The 25,829-nt window shown below is 39.1% G+C and overlaps 1 protein-coding gene across 2 annotated transcripts in view; it reads left to right on the plus strand.

Annotated features, from left to right (window-relative positions):
* OPRM1 (opioid receptor, mu 1) overlaps positions 1–25,829 on the plus strand; it is an 85,653-nt gene that overhangs the window by 36,914 nt on the left and 22,910 nt on the right. The window contains exon 2 of one of the 2 annotated variants that reach the window (XM_006882749.1): positions 22,813–23,165. The exons of the other annotated variant lie outside the window; for it this stretch is intronic. Coding sequence (XP_006882811.1) covers positions 22,813–23,165 — 353 coding nt within the window. The remainder of the gene's footprint in view (positions 1–22,812; positions 23,166–25,829) is intronic. 2 annotated transcript variants of the gene reach the window in all.

A 25,829-nucleotide genomic window follows, 5' to 3' on the forward strand; every position in this document is an offset into this window, starting at 1 on the left:
TAGAAAGGCTTCAGGCCTTTTGTTCACAGGGTCACTATGAGTTGTGCTCAGCTTGAAGACAATCAACAACAACTATATATATTGTAGATAGATAGATGATAGATAGATAGATAGATAGATAGATAGATAGATAGATAGATAGATAATAGAGTTGTTGTTAGTTTCCATCAAGTTGTCTGTAACTCAAAGCGACCCTATGAATGACAGAACTGAACCTTGCTACCCTGTGCCGTCTTTATGATCTTTGTCATGCTCAAGTCCATTGTGATAGTCACTATGTGAATCTCATTTCCTCTCTTTAACTGACTCTCTACCTTCTCCAGATTGATGTCTGTCTTCAAGGACTGGTTCCATCTGAACGTATGTTCAGAGTAACGGAGAAGACGTTTCACCATCCTTACCTCTAAAGAATACTCTGCTTGTATTTATTTCAGGGTAGATTTGTTTGTTCTTTTGGCAATCCTTGACATAGTCAATAACTCTTCTTCATCACCACAATTCAAAGGCATCAGTTGTTCTTCAGTTTTCTTTATTCATTGTTCAACTTTCAGACACATAAGAAGCAAATGGACATATGATAGCCGGTGTCGGGTGCACCCTGGTCTTTAAATGTACAACATTGGCTTTGGAGTGTGTGTGTGTGTGTGTGTGTGTGTGTGTGTGTGTGTGTGTTATTATATAACTTATAGTGGGAACTAACTCATAGATGACCTTCCAGTGGGTTTTCAGAGGCAGTGAATCTCACACAGAAGGACATTGTCTTTTTTTCCTGCATAGAATCCTCAGAGGACTCAAACCATGTTCCTTTAGATTGGAAGATAAATAGATAAATAACCTACCACTAGGCCACCAGAGAGCATTATGTCCATCATGTGCAACCTTTACCACTGTTTCCAGAATTTTCCATTACCCTTTACTGAAGCTCAATGTCCCCAAATAATAATGATTCCTTCCTTCTTTCTTGTTCCCTTTCACTTCTAGTAACCACTAATAAGCTTCAGTGCCTTTACATTTGTATCTTCTAGACTCGACGGCACATAACAACAACAACAACAGATATGTCATATAAGTTGGTTCATACAATATTTGTTCTTTTGTGGCTATTTTCTCAGCATCTTTTAAACGCTCATCCAAGTCATACAATTATCAAGATTTAATTTCTTCTTATAGCAATAATAATCCATTACATATACTACATATTTTTATATTGGTTTGCTTACAAAGCTCACATACATTGTGCTTCACACTATTCTGCATTCATTTTGTGTTTCTTACAATCATTCCCATTTGTTATGTTTCATAAAAGTAATCACCACTGGGCTATGCCTACCATTATTCTCTGGTCAGGTCCCTACATTTCAGATCTTTTCTATTTCCTTTACCTCTCCCTCCACCCACAAAATTGTACGTGATTTCACCTACACATCCTCAACCCTCTGATTCCATTCCTTCCCTCTCTAGGCTCCCATACATGTTTTAATAGTTATTCTTCTATTTTAACAATAATGGTCTTATGTGTAGTGTTTGTGCTTATGAGACTGAGTTAGTTCACTGAGCATAATGCTTTCCAGTCTTTCCCAAGTTATATATTATTTTTCAAAATTGTTGCTCCTGAGTGCTGTATAGTATTCTATTTAATTTCCAGCCACATCATACCACAACACCTGTCAAAGTCTTTAATAACATCTGTGACCATAAAGCCAGTGGCCGCATCTCTGTCCTAATGTCCCTTAATTTCTCTGTAGAGTTCAGAGCACTTTAAGTATTTCTGAATATTATTTCTTCTCTTAGCTTCTTTAACAGCACACATGGATTTCTTAATGTTCTGAGAGTTCTTTATTCTCCCACATTTATCCCAGCTTTTACACAGTCCACTTCTCTTCCTTCTCCAGTGTTCTTCTATTTTTTTTAACGTCAACTGGTAATTTCTTCACTAAATGCCTATTAGGAGTAATAAAATAATAAACTGAACTACAATCCAATGCACATACCTTCTATCAGTGGTTCCTTTTTATCCAGCAGCCTGTTATCCTTAAAACAATGCTAGGAGATGCAGCCTTATTGTTCCAAGGAAAATATGCTATAAAATGTCTAGTGCTTAATACCTAAAATAGAAAAATCTTGTAAGAAGTTTCATTATCTGGTTTTAAGGTCAAGGACTGCAGCCTTCGATATGGATTGAACTCAACATCAAGAAAACAAAGATTCTTACAACTGGGCCGATTGGCAACATCATGCTAGACAGTGAAGAGATTGAGATTATTAACAGCTTTAGTTTGGTTGGCACCACAATCAACAGTTTTGGTACCAGCAGCCAGGAAATCCAAAGACAAATTGCACTGGAAAAGTCTGCTGTCAGAGAGACCTTTCCAAAGAACTGAAGAGCAACCATGTCAGTCTGGAGACTAAGGTGCGCCTGATCCAGGCCATGGAATTTGCAATTATTGCTATGCGTCAGTAGCTAGAAAATTACAAGGAATGGTAGAAGGAGAATTGATGCCTTTGAGCTGTGGTGCTGGAGAAAAGTATTGAATAAACCATGGACTGCTAAGAGAACAGACAGGTTCATCCTGGAGAGGGTGAAAATAAGCTGTTCCTTCAAGGCAAAGATTTTGAAGCTCTGTCTGATATACTTTGGACATGTTGCAAGGAGGGACGAGTCCTTGGAGAGGGACATCATGCTTAGGAGTGGGGAGGGACAGCACAAGAAAGGAAGACCCTCGATGAGATGGACTGATTCAGTGACTGGGGTATTGGGGGTAGGTGTATCAAAGACAATAATGTTGGTTCCGGATAGAGCAGAATATAGGGATGCTATCCACAGGGTCACTATGAGTCACAAGCAATTTGACAGCATCTAACAACAACATCTGGTTTTAAACACTTTAGTTTTAAAATTCAAGGTCAAGTAAATTGAAACGGAAAAATTTTAATGAATTATATAAGTTTGATCTTAATTATTTAAAAGCTAAGCCTAGAAGCTTTAATAAATACAGTTTATATCACAAAAAAATATATATTAGGTTTAAAAAAATTAGTGACTTTCTGTCAACAAAAAGGAAAATATTCAGGCTGGGGAAAAGCCATTTGAAAATGCAGGAAGAGAAGAACAGGAGAGTTCAACTTTTTACTGTTCTTTTCTACGGGCTCAAAGCCTCAAGAGGTTGTAAAGCAAATACATGATGTAAAATCCAAATCAATATGAGACTTTTACCTTGCAGTTTCCTGAAATTCTGGAAAGAAGCTTCAAAGAGTACCCTACGGTGTGACTAGAAAGCTAGAATTGAAAATAAATGGTTGCATGTAGGTTAGAACAGAAATAACTCAAGTTGGTTTGTGAGGCATAGAGCAGAACCAAATAAAAGATGTAGGAGACTAATGGAGTTCCAAACTGTTGTACATCCAGATATGGCCATGTCTGCTGTTAGGGACCTCTCCAAAGTACTGAAGAGCAACGGTGTCTCTGGAGACTAAGGTGCATCTGATACAGGCCATGGTCTTTGCAATCACTTGTTATGCATCAGAGAGTTGGACAATGACTAGGGAGGATAGAAGGAGAATTGATGCCTTTGAGCTGTGGTGCTGGAGAAGAGTACTGAATGTACCCTGGACTGCCAAAAAAACAAAAACATTCATCCTGGAAAGGGTCAAACCAGGCGACTCCTTGGAGGCAAGGATTCTGAGGCTCCGTCTAACATACTTTGGACATGTTGTAAGGAGGGACAGGTCCTTGGAGAGGGACATCATGCTTGGGAGGGTGGAGGGACAGCGCAGGAGGGGAAGGCCCTCTATGAGGTAGATTGATTCAGTAACTGGGGTTAATCAGGATGGGTGTATTGGAGACAGTGCGATTGGTACAGGACAGAGCAGAGTTTAAGGCTGTTGTACATAGGGTCGCTATGAGTCACAAACGACTCGATGGCTCGTAACAAAAACAACAACATGTGCAATAAGTGGGTCTGGGCAGCACAGGAAGACAAAGCGAAGTATTATAATGAAATGTGCAAGGAGGTGGAGTCAGAAAATCAAAGGTTCGAACTCGCTCAGCATTTCTTTTTTATTTAATTTTAATGAGATTTTATTGTAAGTTTATAAAGAACTTGGGTTTCCATCCATTCATTGTTGCACATTTTCCTCCCTGCTCCCCTAACTCCCACCCCAAGTTCATTTTTTCTTTAAAGAAAAAGATCTTTCATTGTTATACAGTCCTTCCCACAGACCAATTTACTTGCAGCTCTTATTCAAGACTCTTGTCACACCAATAATAAGAGCGGATAAAAAATATACATGGCTCAGCATTTCTTAAGCTGAAAGAATTGAAAAACAAATTCAAGCCACAAGGGGCAATACTTATGGAAGCATTGGCCAGAATATTAAATGATCCAGGAAGCATTATAAGAAGATGGGAAGAATATACAGAGTCATTGCACCAAAAGGTATTGGTGGATAGAGAGGAATTTCATGAAACAACATGTGAGGAAGAAATTCAAGCTCTTCTGAAAGAATTGGCAAAAAGCAAGGCCCAAGGAATTGATGGCATACCAGTTGACCTATCTCAACAAACAGATGCCACCCTGGATGTGCTCATCAAGTTGTATTAAGAAATCTGGAGGACAACCACCTGGCCAACTGACTGAAAGAGATCCATATTTGTTCCCATTTCAAAGAGAGGTGACCCGACAAAGTGGAAATTACTGAACAATTTCATTAAAACACATGCAAACAAGATTCTGCTGAAAATTATTGAAAACTAGTTGGAACAGCATACCAGCAGAGAACTACCAGATGTGCAGGCTGGGTTATTGGGTTAGAATAAGCAAGCAAGATTCTGCTGAAGGTTATCCAACAACAACTGGAATAGCACATCAGCAGAGAACTGCCAGAAGTCCAGGCTGGGTTTTGAAGAGGTCATGGTACTAGGAATATTGTAGCTAAAGTTAGATGGATCTTGGCTGAAAGCAGGGAATACCAGAGGAATGTCTATCTGTGCTTCACTGATTATGCAAAGGCATTTGACTGTGTGGATCATAACAAACTGTGGCTGACTCTGAGAAGAATAGGAACACCAGAATACTTGGTAGTGCTAATATGAAACCTATACTTGGACCAAGAGGCAGTTGTCAGAACAGAGCAAGGAAACACTGCATTGTACAAAATTGGGAAGGGTGTACACCAAGGATGCATCCTGTCTCCATACCTTTTCAACCTGTATGCAGAAGAGATTATCTGAGAGGCTGGGCTCTATGAGGACAAGTGTAGCATCAGGATTGGTAGAAGATCTATCAACAGTCTGTGTTATGCAGATGACACAACCCTGCTTGCTGAAACTGAAGAGGACCTGAAGCACTTGCTACAGAGGGTCAAGGATGCAGCCTTCAATATGGATTGAGGCTCAATGTCAAGAAGACAAAGATTCTCACCACTTGACCAATTGGCAGCATCAGGATGGATGGTGAAAAGATTGAGATTGTTCACAGCTTTAGTCTGCTTGACTCCACAATCAGCACTCTTGGCACCAGCAGCCAGGTAATTAAAAGACGTATTGCCATGGGAAAGTCTGCTTTCAGGGGCCTCTCTAAAGTACTGAAGAGAAATGGTGTCTCTCTGGAGACTAAGGTGCATCTGATACAGGCCATGGTCTTTGCAATCATTTGTTATACACCAGAGAGTTGTACAATGACTAAGAAGGATAGAAAGAAAATTAATGCCTTTGAGCTTTGGTGTTGGAGAAGAGTATTGAGGGTACCATGGACTGCTAGGAAAACAAACAGACTCATCCTGGAGAGGGTTAAATCAGGCTGCTCCATGGACGCAAGGATTCTGAGGCTTCGTCTGACATACTTTGGTCATGTTGTGAGGAGAGAACAGTCCTTGGAGAAGGACATCATGCTTGGGAGGAAGGAGGGCAGGCGCAGGAGGGGAAGGCCCTCTATGAGGTGGATTGATTTGGTGACTGGGGTAATCGGGATGGGTGTGTCGGAGACAGTGATATTGGCACAGGACAGAGCAGAGTTTAGGGCTGTTTTACATAGGGTCTCTATGAGTCACAAACAACTCGACGGTACATAACAACAATAACAACTAAGGATTTTATAGCTAATGTCAGTTGGATCTTGGCTGAAAGCAGAGAGTACCAGTGGAATGTCTATCTGTGTTTAATTGGCTATGCAAAGGCATTTGACTTTGTGGATCACAACAAACTGTGGGTGACTTTAAGAAGGATGGGATTCTACAACATTTGATTTTGCTTATGTGAAACTTATACTTGAACCAGGAGGCAGACATCAGAACAGAGCAAGAAGACAGTGCATGGTTCAAAATTGGGAAGGGAATGTATTCTGTGCCCATACCTTTTCAATCTATATACATCATCTGGAAGGCTGGGTTGCATGAGGAGGAATGGGACATCAGGATTGAAGGAAGACTCTTCAACAACATGTGCTATGCAGATGACACAACCCTGCTTGCTGAAACTGACGAGGACCTGAAGTGCTTGCTGCAGAAGGTCAAGGACTATAGCCTCCTATATGGATTGAAGCTTGCAATCAAGAAAACAAAGATTCTCACCACTGGGCCAATTGGCAGCATCAGTATGGATGGTGAAAAGATTGTTAATAGTTTTAGTTAGCCATGTTTTGTAATCAACTCTTTTACTACCAGCAGCCAGGAAATCAAGAGATGAACTGCATTGGGAAAGTCAGATGTCAGGGACCTCTCCAGAGTACTGAAGAGCAACAATGTCAGTCTGGAGTCTAAGGTACACATGATACAAGCCGTAGTCTTCTCAAGTCCTTGCTATATATACATCAGAAAGCTAAATACGACTAGGGATGATAGGAGAATTGATGTCTTTGAGCTGTGATACTGGAGAAGAGTGTTGAATATACTATGGACTGCTAGAACAAACAGGTTCATCCTGGAGCGGGTAAAGTCAGATGCTCCTAAGAGTCAAGGAATCTGAAGCTTCGTCTGACATACTTTGAACATGTTGCAAGGAGGGACCAGTCCTTAGAGAGGGACATCATATTTGAGAGGGTGGAGGGACAGCACAGGAGAGGAAGACCCTCGATGAGATGGATTGAGTGACTGGGTTAATGGGGGTAGATGTGTTAGAGATGATAAGATTAGCACAGAATAGAGTAGGGTTTAGGGCTCTTGTACATAGGGTAGCTATGAGTTACAAGTGACTTGACGACACATAACAACAACAACATGCTCAACTGTGTGATATAAAAGCCTTGTCAGGAACCAGAAAGAGAATGAGAGCTGTGGCATGGGAAGGAAAAAATCCAGAATATGTGGGAAGAGACATAAACCTCACATATTTTGGAACCTTCCTAAAGAAAATGACTGAGACTTACAAATTAGAACAAATATTTCTGTTGAGAACATAACAACAAAGTACAGACTGTTTTTTTCTCCTTTACTCATTGTTTCTGACTTTTGTATTCCAGGCACCAACAATTACAAAGACATCTTGATTGCAATTTCAGACTTCAAGAGTTGGTAGAAATCCTCAGTTTCCTTTTTTTGCCTTTAGTTATTGGTCCATATGTTTGGATAATTTTCGTATCAACAAGTCTTCCTTGTATTTGTATGGGTAGTATTGTATCACTACAACATAGTTCTTTAGGATAGATCTTGAAATTGTCTTTTTAACTATGAATGCAATACAATTCTTCCCCAGTTCTTCATTCCCAGCACAGTAGATCAGATGATTGTTTGATTTAAAGTGGCCCATACCTATCCATTTTAGTTCACCAATGTCTAGAATGCTTTCAGTTTTTCTACATGCATGCTTCATCCATTCCACATTCCAATTATAAATAGTTATTTGCAGCTGTTTCTCCTCATTTTGAGTGACTTCCCCACTGACTCTTCCTTTAATACTTAATACAATCTTTACCTGAGTTCCTCTGTTCATAGTGTTTCCAAAGACTTATTATTTCAGCAGTGGATGGCCAATCCTTCTTCCTAGTCAGTCTTAATCTATTACAGCAAAATATAAGTTACATTATTATAGCAAACTGACAGACAAGTGCTGAACTGATAAGTTGTTATTATGTGCCGTCAAGTCACCTGCAACTCATAGCGACCCTATGTACAACAGCCTTCAACTCTGTTCTACCCTGTGCCAATCTTACTGTCTCCAACACACCTACCCCAATTACCCCAGTCACTGAATCAATCCACCTCATAGAGGGTCTTCCTCTTCTGCACTGTCCCTCCACACTCTCAAGCATTGCGTCCCTCTCCAAGGACTGGTCTTTCCTTGCAACATGTCCAAAGTATGTCAGATGAAGTTTCAGAATCCTTGCCTCCAAGGAGCAGCCTGGCTTCACCCTCTCCAGGATGAACTTCTTAGCAGTCCATGGTATATTTAATACTCTTCTCTAATGCCACAGCTTAAAGACATCTATTCTCCTTTTATCATCCCTAGTCACAGTCCAGCTCTTTGACGCATAGCTAGTGATTTCAAAGACTACGGCCTGTATCAGGTGCACTTTATACTTGTTGCAGAAGGTCAAGAGACTCAATATAAAAAAAAAAAAAAACCAACCACAAAGATTCTCACCCCTGGGCCAATTGGCAGCATCAGGATGGATGGGGAAGAGATTGAGGCTGTCCACAGTCAACACTCTTGGCACTAGCAGCCAGGAAATTAAAAGACAAATTTTAAAGACCTCTCCAAAGTACTGAAGAGCAATGTACTGATAAGAGCAAATGATAAACAAGCAATCATACACATACCTAAAATATAAAATAATTAGCAATATGCACATCATTTCACAATATAATAAACTGATAGATAGGTTGTGTGTGTTTAAGAAAGAACAGTAAATGCCATCACTCATAAAATATCATTGAGAAGGACACCTTTTGTAGCCCCAGAGGAGGCCCTCGGCAGTGAAGCAGGATGCGGTTCTGGATGAGGGTACTTGGCACAGACAGTAGTTCAGCTGGATCTTCGGTGCTGGTGCTCAGATGGTTCGCTAAAGAAAGTGAATTTTATTTTACGCAAACAATGTAACTCCAACTCTTCTTCCTTTTTCATTTCTCTTTGTTAATGATTTTTGGTGATGCCTTTGACCTATGGTGTCAGAGAAGAGTACTAAATATCCCATGGACTGCTAAATGAACAAACAGATATGTCTCAGAAAAAGAACAGCTGAGGTGCTCCTTGGAACCAAGGATGGTGAAAATGTGTCTCACATACTTTGGGCATGTTACTAAGAGAAGCTAGTTCTTAAAATATCATGCATGTCAAGGTATAGGTATCAGGAGATAGAAGATAAAGGTAGAGAGGATAAAGATAAGGGTAGAGAATCAGCAAAAAAACAGGAAGGCTCCCAGCAATATGGAGAGAAGCAGTGACTGCAGCAACGGGCTCATCTGAGTCAAAGGTAATGAGTATGGCACAGGATAAGACAGGGTTCTGGGAGTGTAAAATGGTAAAAACACCATGGAAGGCTGTCTGTGGAATTTTGAAGATAGAAATACCATTTGACCCAGCAATTCCACTACTGGGAATATACCATAAAGAAACCAAAGCCACAACTCAAACAAATGTATGCACACCCATGATTATTGCTGCATTGTTCACAATAGCAAAGAGACTGAAGCAACTCAGTACCCATCAATAAATGAATGGATAGGAAACCCATGGTACATCTGTATAATGGAATACTACGCAGAACCGAAAAACTATGAAATAGTAAAATATTACACAACATGGAGGAGCCTTGAAGACATCATGCTAAGAGAACTATCTCAGTCTCAAAAGGATAAATGCTGCATAAACTGCTGTTACAAAATTGGACAGACAGGGAGGGTTAGGGAAGGGAAGAGTAATGAATAGGTAATAATGAGTACTGCATTAGAACAGATGAGGGGAAGAACTGTCTGAAAAAAGATATGATTTGGCATTACATGTAGGAGAACAATCTGGAAGGATTGCATTGCAGATTGAGCTGTCCAGGTGGGAGGAGAAAATGTGCAGCATTGAATGAATAAAAATTAAATAAATAAATATATTTTTTTAATTATTAAAATAGAAAACAAAAGACACTTTGCATTAGGGAAAATCTACTGTTAAGGACCTCTTTTAGGGCAAAGATGTCAGCTTAAAGGCTAAGATGTGTTTGATTCAAGCCAATTGTTTCATAAGCATGTGAAAATTAGCTAATAAATAAGGAATACCAAAAGGAAAAAAATAATGACAGGATTGAGATCTGTTGTTCTCAGAGTTGCTATGAATAGTATTAAACTCATAACAACAACAAACCTGTGCTGGGATTAGAGCTAAATTGGGGGTTTTCTATTTGTATTTCTTTTTTTCTCTTCATGCTACCTTTCATATGTTACTTCTGTTGTTAAATTTGTGCACATCTTCATCTAAATTATATATTAAATCTTTTGCATATGCAGTTTTAAGTTCAAAAGGAAACATCTTTCCTTATAGTGTATGTACTGGAGAAGTTTTTAGTCTACAGCAGAAGAATGATATTCTACAAAAAGGAGGGGGTTTTGTATTTAACTTCAAAATGTTTTCACCAAACTTTATCTTCATTTTTGTGTCTTCAGTGTTAAACAAATATCTAGGAAGGTGTCATCATTTGAAGTTGCAGGTAATGTACACTGGATTACTTCCTTTGTTTAAAACTCTCAGATCTTTACGTATAAGAAACTTCCTTTTCTCTTAGAAAATTTAAATTCAAAGCTGAATTATTTCCAAGTTCTAAAGACTAGCTCTTAGACTAAAAGCAAGTGTTGTTATATATGAATCAAAAAGTTTCTACATCCTGAGATGGATATCTTTTTCTTATTTTCTAAGGTAATTTTTTCTTAAGAATTGACTATACTGTCTATTTATAAACAAAAACCTACAGTCATAGATAAGACTATTTCATCGTATTAGAATTGTGGATATATAATATTTTCTATAACAGTTAAGTATTATTTGTCACAGAATATGGAAATAAAGTAAAACATATTTTATCTGGCAGCATAATGATGGATGGAGAAGAGATTGAGATTGTTAACAATTCCAGCTTGCTTTGTTCCATAATCAACACTCTTGGTACCAACAGTCAGGAAATCAGAAGACAAACTGCATTAGGGAAATCTACTGTCAGGAACCTAACCTCTCCACAGTGCTGAAGAACGATGTCAGTCTAGAGACTAAGGTGTGCCTGATCAAGGCCATGGTCTTTGCAATTACTTGCTATATATACATCAGAGAGCTGGACAATGACCAAGGATGACAGAAGAAGAATAACTGATGCCTTTCTGTTGGAGTGCTGGAGAAGAGTTTTGAACATATCATTGATTGCCAAGAGAACTAACAGGTCTGTCCTCTAGAAGGTAAAACCAAGCTGCTCCTTGGAGTCAAAGATTTTGAGACTCTGTCTCACGCTTGTGGCTAGGAGGGAACAGTCTTTGGGGATGAATATAATGCTTAGAAGGGTTGAGGGACAACTCAGGAGAGGAAGACCTCAAATGAGATGGATTAGCATAATAACTGGGGTTATAAGGGTAGATGTGTGTCATAGACAGTGAAATTGGCTCAGGATAGAGCAGAATTCAGAGCTATTGAGCATAGGGTTTTAATGAGCTGTAGTCAACTCGACAGCACGTAACAACAATAACAAGTGCTGTCTATGTCCAAAGTGAAAAATTTCAGCAGTGACTAATGCAGGAAATCAACATTATTAAATAGCATAATCTAAAACTATTAAGCAAGGTCTGTTGGTCTTAATAGAAAATAAATCAGTAAATTTTTTATGTCTAAAAGAGTAGAATAGTGACTTCTGGCCAATATCTCTTCCCAAATTCCACTTTACCTTCTCATTGTGAAACAGAGATTGAAGAGACTTAGGAAAATTTGTGCAATAAACTAAGAGAAATAAGGTAGAAATTGGGGGGGGGTAGGGAAGGAAGCCAAAAGAGGACAAATATTTGAGATTAGGAAAGTTAGTACAAGAGATATGTGTGTCCTGGATTCTAAACACAGATTAAGAGGAGGTACAAATTCTACTCTATTTTTTTTCTCTAGCTGTTGTTCCATTGTCAAGTCAGACCTGACCAAGCTGACACTCTGGAGGGTTTTCAGGGTCTTTAAGTCACACGGGAAGAGATGTTCATTTTTCCTCAGTGGAGCAGCTACTGCATTTGAACTCCAGTCTTTGAGTTGGCCTTCCAACTCCTTAAGACTAAGCCATGCCACCAGAGCTCCCATCAAGTGCAAAACTAAAAGTCTAAGGTTACTTATTTCACATTTCCTACTTTAAAAGTATATGTGCTATTTCAAGAAAGCAAAATGTCTCTGCTTTTGTTGAAAGCTAGTTCTCTCAGAAATTATTGTTAATAAGACAGGGAAGAGGAAGGAATTAGACACAATATAGAGAAAGAGCTCACAAATGACTGGAGAAGCCCTCCACCCCCAGAGAGGCCTGGTGTCCAGCACACTCTGCTGAGCAGAGATGGAAAGAGCCTTGGAACCCTGACAGGAGGCCCCTTCGCTTTGTTTCGTGTCTCTCTCTCGACCATCTCTTCTGAGGAAAATGAGAAGGCCACAATCACTGTCTTATCTGTGGCCTGAGGTGGCCTATTTTACTCCTCTCTCCTTTTGCCCCATATTAGCTGATTAGAAGTTTAGTCAATAAATACATCAAATCATTTTCATCCTTTAAAAAGAAATATGAACTAAATGTTTTATAACATTTTTAAGTCAAAGTTAAAGAACCCCTGTTTCCTCTTTCGTTGAGCCAGTGAAGAACAGACCATAAAATCAATTAATATGTGCATATTTGCTATTCCAATGTCCAATAAAGGGACCTCTGGTGGCCAAGTAGTAAGGAATTTGCTTACAACTCAAAGGTAACAGGTTCAAATTTACCAGCTGCTCCAAGAGAGAAGATGGACAAGCTCCTTCCCTATAATTTACAGCCTCCAAAATCTCTCTAGAGGGTCAATTATGAATCAGTTCCAACTTTATAGCAAACAACAACAATGTCTAATAAAAGTATAATCCCTGCTTTGGTGGTGGTGGGTGTTAGATCTTTTTATTCTCTCTGTCTCTGTTTCTCTTTCTCCTAAACAGACAAACACAAAACATAGCATCAATAGGGAGACAAGGTGGTGAGGATTCCGATTATTGACAATGCCATGGGGTGGTGACACCAAAACGATCTTTGTTTCAATAGAAATTTAATATATTTATATCAAGATTATTACAATTAGCTTCAACAACAAAAAGTGTTTTCATAAGCCCAGCTTCCATGTATCAAGATATCAATAAGGCAAAATGTAATACTAATTTACCTTTTGAAGTTAGTGCTCTTTTGTCATATCTGTCACTATCCCATTACAAGGACTTATAATGCTGCTTCAAGTGATATGGCTTTATCTGCACATGCCACAAACATGCTCTATTATTTTCACTGATAGCAGTTGCAGTTGCTACATATTCCGATATTTTAGCTGCAATACTGTTGCATTTATGAGCTTCTATAAATCGTGTTTCTTGAGAGTGAAATAAAGAAAAAACATAGAAAACAAAGGATTTTTTAATTCAATTACTAATAATATCAAAACCATGATTCATGAAGAATGCAAAAGGAAGAAGAAGAGGAGAAGGAGGAGGAGACGAGATCAAAATGGATGTCAGAAGAGACTCTGAATATTGAACTAGAGCACACAGAAGCCAAAGTAAAGGAAAGAAATCAAGAAGTTAAGGAGCTGAACAGAAGATTTCAAAGGGCAGCTAGGGAAGACAAAGCAAAATATAATAATGCAGTATTATAATGAATGAGCAAGGAGCTGGAGTCAGAAATTCAAAAGGGTCAAACACACTCAACGTGTCTTACTCTGAAGGAACTAAAGAACAGATGTAAGCTATGAGTTGCAATGCTTAAAGAGGCTATGGTCAGAATACTGCATGATTCAGGAAGTATTAAAAGAAGATGAAAGGAATATACAGTCATTGTACCAAAAAGAATTGGATGACACACAAGAATTTCCAGAAACAACATATGATCAAGAGGCAATAGTGATGAAGGAGGATGTTCAAGTGCTCTCCTCAGAGCAAAAACTAAAACCCCAGGAAATGATAGAATACCAACTGATGTATTTCAACAAACCACTGAGTTGTGCCAAGAAATCTGGAGGACTACTTGGCCAACTGACTGGAAGAGACACATATTTATTCCCATTCCAAGATAAGGTGACCCAACAGAGTGTGGAAAAAATTGAGCAATATCACTAATATCACACACTAGCAAAATTCTACTGCTGATTATCCAGAAACAACTGGAACAAAGTATTGACGAAGAACTACCAGAAATACAGTCTGGGTTTAGAAGAGGTTGTGGTGCTAGAGACATTATCGCCAATGTCAGATGGATCTTGACAGAAATAAAAGAGTATCAGAGGAATGTCTATCTGTTTCATTGACTATGCAAAGGTGTTTGACTGTGTGGATAACAACAAATTGTGGGAATCCCTGAATACTTGATTATACTTATGTGAAACCTATATACTTGGACCAGGAAGTAATCCTCAGAACAGAGCAAGGAAACATTGCACTGCATGGTTCAAAATCAGGAAAGGAGTGTGTCAGGGATGCATCATGTCTCCACACCTTTTCAAAATATATGCAGAATAGATCATTTGGAAAGCAGGGCTTAATGAGGAGGAATGTGACATTAAAATTGGAAGAAGACTCATCAACAACCTTCATTATGCAGATAACACAACCTTGCTTGCCAATACTGAAGCGGACCTGAAGCGCTTGCTGCAGAAGGTCAAGGACTGTAGTCGTCAATATGGATTGAAGCTCAACATCAAAAGGACAAAGATTTTCACCAGTAGGCCAACTGGCAGTAACATGATAGATGGAGAAGAGATTGAGGTTTCTAACAGTTACAGCTTGCTCGGATCCACAATCAACACTCTTGGCACCAGCAGTCAGGAAATCAAAAGATGAATTGCAGGTACCTCTCCAGAGTAAGAAACTATAAAAAAAATGATGTCAGTCTAGAGACTAAGGTACACCAAATCCAGGCCATGGTCTTTGCAATTATTTATTATGCATAAGAGAGTTGGACAATGTCTAAGGATGACAGAAGAAGAATCAATTCCTTTGAGTTGTGGTGCTGGAGAAGAGTCTTGAACATACCATGGACTGCCAAGAAAACAAATAGGTCTGTCCAAGAGAGGATGAAACAAGTTTCTCCTTGGAAGTTAGGATTTTAAAGCTCTTTCTCACATACTTTGGGCAAATGGCCAGGAGGTCATTGGAGAAAGACACCATGCTTGGAACGGTAGAGGGACAGTGCAGGAGAAGAAGACCCCAGATGAGACAGATTGATACATGAACCTGGGAAATTGGAGTTGGAGTGTTGGAATTATTGATACTGGCTCAGGACAGGGCAGGTTCAGAGCTGCTGTACTATGTTACTGTGGGTCACAAGTGACTCAATGGCAAATAACAACAATAAGAATTATATTGTAAATAATAATGTTATGATTCAAGGTAGAATTATTTTTCAAGATTTTAGAATTTTTCTACTGGTATTCATATAAAGAAAGGTGACCCAACAGAGTGCAGAAATTATCTAACAATATCATTAATATCACATGCAAGCAAGATTCTGCTGAAAATTATCCCCAAACGTTTGGAACAATATGTCAACAGAGAACTTCCAGATGTGCAGGCTGGGTTTAGAAGAGGTCGTGGTACTAGGGATATTATAACTAATGTTAGATGGATCTTGGCAGAAAGCAGAGAACACCAGAAGAATGTCTAACTGTGCTTCATTGACTATGCAAAGAGTTTTGACTGTGTGGATCACAAAAAGCTATGCCTCACTCTGAGATGGATAGGAATCCCAGGACACTTGATTGTACTAATGCAAAACCTATACTTGGACCCAGAGGCCGTCATCAGAACAGAGCAAGGAGACACTACATGGTTCAAAATCAAGAATGGGGTACATCAGGGATGTATTTTGTCTCCATGCCTTTTCAATCTGTATGCAGAACAGATCATCTGAGATGCTGGGCTGTACGAGGAGGAATGTGGCATCAGGATTGGTGGAAAAATCATCAACAACCTGCGTTATGCGAATGACACAACCCTGCTTGCTGAAACTGAGGAGGACCTGAAGCACTTGCTGCAGAAGGTCAAGGACTGCAGTCTTCAATATGGACTGAAGCTCAACATCAAGAAAACAAAGATTCTCACCATTGGGCCAATTGGCAGCATCACTATGGATGGTTAAGAGATTGAGATAGTTAACAGTTTTACTTTACTTGGTTCCACAATCAACACTCTTGGTAACAGCAGCCAGGAAATCAAGAGATGAATTGCATTGGGAAAGTTGGCTGTGAGGGACCTCTCAAGAGTACTGAAAAGCAATGATGTCAGTCTGGAGACTAAGGTGCACTTGATCTAGGCTATAGTCTTCCCAATTATGTGCAGAGAATTGGGCAGTGACTAGGGATGATAGAAAGAGAATTGATGCCTTCGAGCTGTGGTGCTGGAGAAGAGTGTTGAATATATCATGGACTGCTAAAAGAACAAACAGGTTTGACCTGGAGAGGGTGAAGCCAGAGTGCTTCTTGGAGTCAAGGATTCTGAAGCTTCATCTGACATACTTTGGGCATGTTGCAAGGAGGGGCTGGTCCTGGGAGAGAGACATTATGCTTGGGAGAGTGGAGGGACAGCACAGGAGAGGAAGACCCTCGATGAGATGGATCGATTCAGTGAGTGGGGTGGTGGAAATGAGTGTGTTTGAGACGGCAAGGTTGGCACAGGATAGAAAGGCATTTAGGGCTGTTGTACATAGGGTCGCTATGAATTGCAAGCAACTCGATGGCACATAACAACAACAACAACCACAATTCATATAATCTAAGAAATATTGCATCTAATTATAACCATATCCCATGGACAGTCAAAATAAGTGACAGTTATATCTTAGAGAGGGTGCAGCTGAAATGCTCTTTGGAGGCAAGGATGATTAGGCTTCCCCTCACATATTTTGGGCATTTTGCTAGGAGGGGTTATTCTTTGGAGAGTGACATGATGCTTGGAAGAGTAGAGTGTCAGCCAAGAAAAGGAACCCCCTTGACCAGGCGGATTGACATGATGATTGCCACAATGGGTTCTAACTTGTCAGGAAGTGAGAAGATGACACAGGGTAGGACAGAGTGCAGATCGGTTATTCAAAAGGTCACTATGAGTCATACTTGACTCGAAGGTACCTAACAATAACTAACACATTACATATTATCTGGTATTTAAATTGATAATAAATACCTCCAAGGCTTTTGTATGGTATAGAGGACTCTGGTGATCTAGTGGGTAAGGAATTGTGTTGCCAACTCAAAGGCAGATAGTTTGAATTCACCAGCTGCTACTCAGGGAAAAAAAATGCACAATGTCTCCCTGTGCAATTTATAGCCCCCCAAAACTTGCTGGAGGGTCAGCTATGAATAAGTTCTGACTTGACTGCAAGTAGAAAGTGGGTCTGTATAGTCTGGTGCCTGGGGGGAGAGGTGATGCCATGAGTCACTGCAGTATGTGAACCCCAGACTCAAACCTCAGAACGGAATTGAAAACAGAAAAAATTCAAGGATGTATTTTACCATGTTATTCTCATAAATAACAACCAACCTGAAAATGAGGACATTCATTAGATTTACCTTATTAATTGCATTGGGAAAATCTGCTGTCAGTGACCTCTCCAGAGTTTGAAGAGCAACGATGTCAGTCTAGAGACTAAGGTGCTCCTGATCCAGGCCATGGTCTTTGCCATTACTTGGCATGCATCAGAGAGCTGGGTCATGACTAAGGATGATAGAAGAAGAATTGCTGCCTTTGAGTTGTAGTGTTAGAGAAGAATATTGAATATATCATGGACTGCTAGCAAACAGGTCCAAATAGGAGAGGGTGAAACCAGGCTGTTCCTTGGAGGTAAGGATTTTAAAAGTTCATCTGACATACTTCAGGCATGTTACTAAGAGGGACCAGTCCTTTGAGAGAGACATCATTCTTGTGAGGGTGGAGGAACAGAGCAAGAAATGAAGACTCTCAATGAGATGGATTGACTCAGTGACTGGGGTAATGGTGGTAGGTGTGTCAGAGACAGTGAGGTTGGCTCAGAATAAAGCAGGGTTCAGAGCTGTTGTACATAGTGTCGCTATGAATTGAAAGCTACTTGACAGTACATAACAATAACAATTAAAAGGTGATATTTTAGTTAAGTATTTTTTCTCCATTAAAGATATTAATTTCCTTATGTGAAAGAAAGTAGATGAGAGACTTAGGACACATGTAAGAAATACATCTTTCTTTCCAAACACAATGCTGAACACATTAAAAAAGGGCTCATTGAATCCTTGCAATTTAGGATATTTTTCTTCCTCAATGAAATTGGCAAAAGGGGAAAAAAAACACACCTCCATTTGGTATAAATCTAAAGCAACAGAAAATCAGCCGAAAAGACAGGAAATATCCTATTCATTCCAAATGACTATTGTGAATTTAAAAAAAAATACAGCTGGCAAAGTGAGAAACATGTTATAAAACTGACAAGCTGGATTCTAAAATACGTTCTTCCTTTCTCAATCTTTCTTTCTTGATCATTACTAATTTTTCTTCTGGACCCGTAGTAAGGTTCTCACAGTTCGGTGAATTGACTTTGAAAAGAATTTTGCAAGGTTCATCAGGTACACAAGATTAGTTTATTCCTGCAGCTCCATTTAGCCTACGTGGATCATACTAAATGAAGTTTTGGCACGTATTATTTTCTGGAAAAATGGACTAAAGAATAACTTTGAAGGTAAAATAGAAATTATTTCATCACCACAAAAAAGAAAGATATTTATGAAGCTGCTGTTGTGTGCCATCAAGTCAGACCTGATCCCTGGTTTACCTTCCACTGGGTTTTCAGAGGCATGGGAGGATATTACCCATCTATCTCCAATGCCAATCTCTATACTTTATGGGTAATGTGGGTTTGATCCATTTAACTTTCCTGGAGTAATATTTATACTCCCTCAAAATACCAGACCAGAATGAAAAGCTCATGTTTGCTGGATTATTTTACTCCTTTCCTCAGAAACCATGTCTTCATATTAAAGCCTTTGGTGATATGCTGGGGACAATTAGAATTCCCAAACCCGTCACTAACTTTCTAGGGTTCAATCTGTTCTGACTCACAGCAACCCTACAACAGGTTTCCTGTGCTTTAAATAGCAGTGAAAAGAAACTTCCATATTTGTTATGCAGGGCTGTCAGTGGTTTCGAACCACTGGAGATGAAAAACCTTTGGGTTAGGAGACAAACTCATATCATCAGAACACTGTTTTTTGTTGTTATGTTCCATGGAGTCAATTCCAACTCATAGCAACCATATGTACAACAGCTCTGAACCCTGCTCTATTTACAGCCATTCATTATCTCTAACTCAGCTACCCTCATTACCCCAGGCACAGTGCCAATCCATCTCATCGAGGGTCTTCCTCTCTAATGCTATCTCTCTACCCTCCCAAGCATGATATCCATCTCCAAGGACTGGTCCTTCCTTGCAACATGCCCATAGTGTGTCAGACGGAGCTTCAAAATCTGCCTCCAAGGAGCAGTCTGGTTTCACCCTTTCCAGGATGGACCTGTTTGTTCTCTTAGAAGTCCATTGTATTTTTTTTTTCACATATTGGAAATTGCTGAACTCTATTTTTTTTTAATTTAGGTTGTTTATTTTTCATTTCAATGAACATCTACAGAGATTTGGGGATTCCATTCACTCATTGTTGCACCCTTCTCCCCGTCTATTTTGTATGACATTGTGATTCCAAGTGTGAGTAATTGGGATAAGAATATTGCCTACTAATAGATAAAGACGAGACAAATTCAATATATTGTTCTTATGAAATATTAATTGAAACAACACGTATAGATTGGCACCTTTATGTACATATGTGGAGCCTTATGTTAATTTTGCTTCACAAACACCTCATTCTGAAGCAAGAAGTGTGGTTTTTAAATGGAAATAAACAGATAGTGATGAGCCTTTGAAAGAAGGCTGAAGAAAAGTGCACAAGATGAGTCATGAAACCAATAGTAAAAAACCTGTTTTAATGTAAAGAATTATATTAAAGATGCAATGTGTGAGATCTGCCAGGTAAGAAAGTGAGTGAACATTCCTTTAGACGATGTAGTTCCATAACCAGTGAGGAAACCAGCAAAGAAACCAGCAAAACAAACAAACAAACAAGTACATCAAAATATAATCTCTTGCACTCGGTAAATATAAAGCTCAAAGTTGGCCTTGCCCCGAGTCTGAATTTCTCTCATGCTATCAAATCCAGGCCGTTCAGGCTGAGTCCATTTGCTCATCCAGTCAGTACATCCTCTCTCCATTCTCTCAGCTCATCAAGGGGAAATCCTACGGGAAACAAGATACTCTTCCCAGAAATTACAAAGTCTCATATTCTCTAGCTGAAACCCGAATCCATCACTAACTAGTCACTGTAGCCCTAATGTCGGTACAGCCTCACACCCCACCCTAGTAATAGAGGCCACTGCAGAATGTAGTATAAAATGAGTGGTTCCTAAAGGGAAATTGATGTGATATTGTGTAAGTAATTGGAACTGAAGGGCTAAAAAGAATAGAGGTCCTGTATTTGTAAGATATTCTCTTACCATTCAGTAAAAATTTATTATATTGTTGTAAGTATGCCTGTCTTTCTCTTCAAATATCTAACTGACTATCTAATAATGTATCTATAATTAAGGTCAAAGAAAAGGAAATATGCTTTGATTACTACTAGAAATGATCCTTATGTAAATGGAACACATTGCACCATCTATTCAATTCTCACTGGTTGATGAATAAATCTCAATTACTCTTAATAGGTAAATGAATTGACAGATTGTGTTGTATTCATACAACAGAATATAAGCAATAAAAAGAAACTACTGATAACAATATGAATGATATTGGGAAAAAATATGTTGAGTATAATAAACTATGTGTAAAAGAGTGCATACTGAATTTTTCTACTAATGTTTCAAATTATACGATGTTGTCGTAACTGTGAAGTGCTGGCTGTTTGCTCTGACTCCTAACAGCCCAATGAAGAACAGAATGAAAACTTCCAGAGTCTTGCTCCATCCTCACAATCTCAGATATACTTAAACCCATTGCTGCAACTACTCTAACAAGCTGTATGGTATTAGTGAAGACTATTCACTATACCAGGGGCTACCAGAAAAATAACCAAATAGGTCTTGGAATAAATGCAGTCAGAATGCTCCTTAAGATTTATCATGGCAAGACTTCAGCTCATGTGATTAGGCATAAGGAAAGACCAGTTGCTGGAGAAGGTCAACATGCTTGGTAGAGGGTCAGTGAAAAAGAGGAAGATCATCAGTCATGCCATTGTCAAATGATTAAATAGATGATGATAGATAGATAGTTAATAGATGGTTGATAGATGATAGATAATGACAGAGAGATGGATAGAGAGTAGATAGATAGATAGATAATGATAGAGAGATGGATAGAATAGATAGATAGATAGATAGATAGATAGATAGATAGATAGATAGATGGCTGATAGATGATAGATAATGATAGAGAGATGGATAGAGAGAATAGATAGATAAACAGATAGACAGATGGATACATAGATACATAGACACATAGATACATAGATATAGCTAGATGATAGATAATGATAGAGAGATGGATAGGATAGATAGATAGATAGATAGATAGATGATAAGTAGGCATGTAGGTAGACAAGCAGACAGACAGACAGATAGATGGTAGATAGATAGATGGATAGATAGATAGAAAGATTTGTTGTTGTTGCTGTTATGTGCCATCGAGTCATCTGCAACTCATAGAAACCCTATGAACAATATATCTGAAGCCTGCCCTACCCTAAGTCACTCACTGTCCCCAACACACGTACCCTCCTTACCCCAGTTACTGTGTCAGTCCATTTCATCCAGAGTCTTCCTCTCCTATGCTGGACCTCCACCCTTCCACGCATGACGACCTTCTCCAAGAACTAGTCCCTCCTGGAAACATTTCCCAAAGTAAGTGAGACATAAGCTTCAAAATCCTTGCCTTTAAGAACAGCTTGGTTTCACTCGCTCTAGGAAACACCTACATGTTCTCTTGGCAGAGCATGATATGTTCCATACTATTCTCCAGCACCACAACTCAAAGGCATCAATTCTTCTGTCATCCTTGGTCATCATCCAGCTTTCTGATGTAAAGTAGGTAATTGCAAAGATCATGGCCTGAATCAGGTGCACCTTAGTCTCTAGACTGACATCATTGTTCTTCAGCACTTCAAAGAGATCCTAGTTAGCAGGTTTTCTTAATATAATTCTTTTCATTTCCTGACTGCTGGTGTCAAGAATGTAGCTACAAGTATATATGTAATTTTTCCATATATCTATAATTAAAATTCATTACTTCCCAGCATCTATCTAAACTATGTCTCTAACACCTATTGCAGTGCCTTATGCAGAAAAAGAATGCAATTAATAATTGCAGTGACAATTATTATAGCCATATTACAGGTAAGGGTTCTAATAGCTACAGAATTGCATATGTCATCATTAGGCATATGGTTGTAAAGGAACCAGATGAGGATTGAGAGTTCCCCTGTCCCTCATGCCAGGTGCCTTCTGCTCAACCTCACAGCCTTTTCATTATGAGGCGCTCGCCTCTATTGACCATTGTCTCCTTTTTCTTATCTTGTCTCTGTCCTTCCTTCACCCCCTAGGTACACCAAAATGAAGACTGCCACCAACATCTACATTTTCAACCTCGCCCTGGCAGATGCCTTGGTGACCAGCACCCTCCCCTTCCAGAGTGTCAATTACCTGATGGGAACATGGCCATTCGGAACCACACTCTGCAAGATCGTGATCTCCATAGACTATTATAACATGTTCACCAGCATCTTCACGCTGTGCACCATGAGTGTCGATCGCTACATCGCCGTCTGTCACCCGGTCAAGGCCCTGGATTTCCGGACCCCCCGCAATGCCAAGATTGTCAATGTCTGTAATTGGATCCTTTCTTCAGCAATCGGGCTGCCTGTGATGTTCATGGCAACCACAAAATACAGGCACGGTGAGCAGTGCCACAGTCTCGACGAGGGGAGGGAGGGTGTATTGCTTTTCCTTCCATAAAAATAATAGCCTGGGAAACATCATGGGAAAGTTTTTCTCTGTCCCTTAGGGTAGCTCTGAATTAGAATCCATTTATTGGCAACAGGTATTCTGTTGAGTAACATCTTAGGCACATTATAATTTTCACTATTCTTTTCCCAGCAAGTGTCACTGGATATTAGGAACTAGAAAACTTGCGTACCATTTAAGAGCACAAAAATTTAATGTAGTCTAAATTAAAACCTGGGAAGTCTGAAATTTGTAAAGGAGAAACTTTTCAGGAAATAAAAGTCTAGTAATTCCCACTAAGATAAGTGACAACAGAAAAGTAGTAAAAAAAAAAAAAAAAAAGTATACTCACAGTGACAGGATACACTTTGCCAAAGGCAAAAAAATTGCAAAACCTCGGAAAATAAGCAAGTTCTATCAACTCTCAGCTGTCACAAATTTTCCTGCCTTTCTTTCAGATTTTTCTGTATCTTATTTACCAATGCAATAAACAAATAAGTGTGCATTGTTACTGAATAAAGTTTGTGTTTTAGCAACAAAAACTCAGCCTTGCCCAAGCTGATGACATCCTCAAAATTTCTCCTGTGTTTAAATCTATTGCTCTAGTCACTGTTGGTTCATCTCATTGGGGTTTTTCCTATCCTTTACTGATTCATAATCCTTTGCAAGGAATTTTGTCCTTTCTCAGGACATGGCCCATCCTGACAACATGCCCAAAGTAGATGAGATTCTTGTTTCTAAGGACCATTTCATGCATGACAGATTGGTTAATTCTTTTTAACAGCCCATGATGTACTTAATATTCTTTCTCAACACCACACTCCAAAAGCACCAATTCTTCACTGTTTTTCCTTTTTCATCATACAAATTATCATATGCATATGAAGCAATGGAAAATACTATAGTTTGGGTCAACTGCACCTTTGTCTTTATAGTTATATCCTTGCCCTTTCCTGTTTCTAAAGACATCATTGGCAGTCAATTTAGCCTATGCAACCATCTTGTGACTTCTTGATTTTTGCTACCTAGATGCCGATTATGGATCTAAACAAAAGGAAATCTTTGACGAGTTCAGTCTTTTCTTATTTTATTATGATGGTATTTACTGGTCCGGTTGTGAGGATTCTTGTTTTTCTCATGTTGAGGTGTAATCCATACAGAAGACTGTAGTCCTTGACCTTCGTAAGTGCTTTATGTCTGCTACTTTAGGTTGCACCATTTGTTGATGAAACTTGCTCCAATCAGGATGACACATCCTACCTAATATAGTGAGTTTCTCGGATTATTTGCTCATCATACAGATTAAATGGGTATAGTGCCGTATACAACCCTGAAACACACCTTTTTTGATCTTAAATCATGCAATATGTCTTTGTTCTATTCAAATTACTGTTGCTTCATCTATGTACGTGGGTAAAATGAAATATTCCAGAAGGCCCATTCTTATCAATGCATTTTCATGGCACATTAGATTTATTTCAGACTGCAGAAATTGGTAGAAATCTTTCATCTTTGGTTTTAGTGAGTGATGTATACATTCAAATGATAGTCATATTATCCAGTGTCCCGTGTATGTGTGTGGATAGTTTCCTATCATTGACAGTTCTGTTCAGCAGGATACATCTTAAAATGTTCTTTTTGGTGGTAAATGCAATTCCATTCCTCTTTGATCTGTCCTTCCTGCATGGTAAACTACTGTTTGACTCAGAATCATCAACACCAGTCCACCTCAGCTCACCAACGGCTGGGATGTCAACCTTACTGTGTTCTGTATAACTTGACCCCTATTTCATACATTCCAATCTTTGATGGATGTTTGCACCTGTATATTCTCATTTTGAGACATATTACATTAGAAAATGAAGGTCCCTCATTAGCTAGAAACTTACTCATTCTACATGATTAAACAGACTACCTTTTGAGGAGGTAGGTTTGCCCTGTTGTATTTTGAGCATCATTCAATCTTAAGACCTCATGTTCCAACATTATACTAACAAATTCCACTGTTACTCATTCCATTTTCAAGGGCCCATTATTTCTAAATTAGATGGCAAGACCTTCCTCCTAGTCAAACTTAATCTGGAAACTGTGTTAAACAATGTCCACCACAGGGGACCTTGCTGATGTTTGAGATGCTGGTGGTATCACTTCTATTTTCAATGCAACATGCAAACCACCACAAGAAAAAAAAACTGACAGAACAGTGGTGGAGTAAGAACATACCTCTCCCAAAAACAATTAGAGCTTAAATTCAAAGGCTATTATGTTCTGTCTTGCTTTAAAATCACAAGTTGTTGCTGTTGTTGTTATGTGCCATCGAGTTATTTGCAACTCATAGTGACCCTATGTATGACAGCCCTAAACCCTACTCTGTCCTGTGCCAGTCACACTGCCTCTGACACACCCATCCCAATTACCCCAGTCACTGAATCAATCCATCTCATAGAGAGTCTTCCCCTCTTGAGCTGTCCCTCCACCCTCCCAAGCATGATGTCCCTCTATAAGGACCTGTTCCTCCTTGCAACATGTATGTCAGACGAAGCCCCAGAATCCTTGCCTCCAAGGAGTTGCTTGGTTTAATCCTCTCCAGGATGAATCTGTTTGTTTTCGTAGCAGT

This window comes from Elephantulus edwardii, unplaced genomic scaffold, assembly GCF_000299155.1.
Source record: "Elephantulus edwardii isolate Elephantulus edwardi_28Jun2011 unplaced genomic scaffold, EleEdw1.0 scaffold00024, whole genome shotgun sequence".
NCBI lineage: Eukaryota > Metazoa > Chordata > Mammalia > Macroscelidea > Macroscelididae > Elephantulus > Elephantulus edwardii.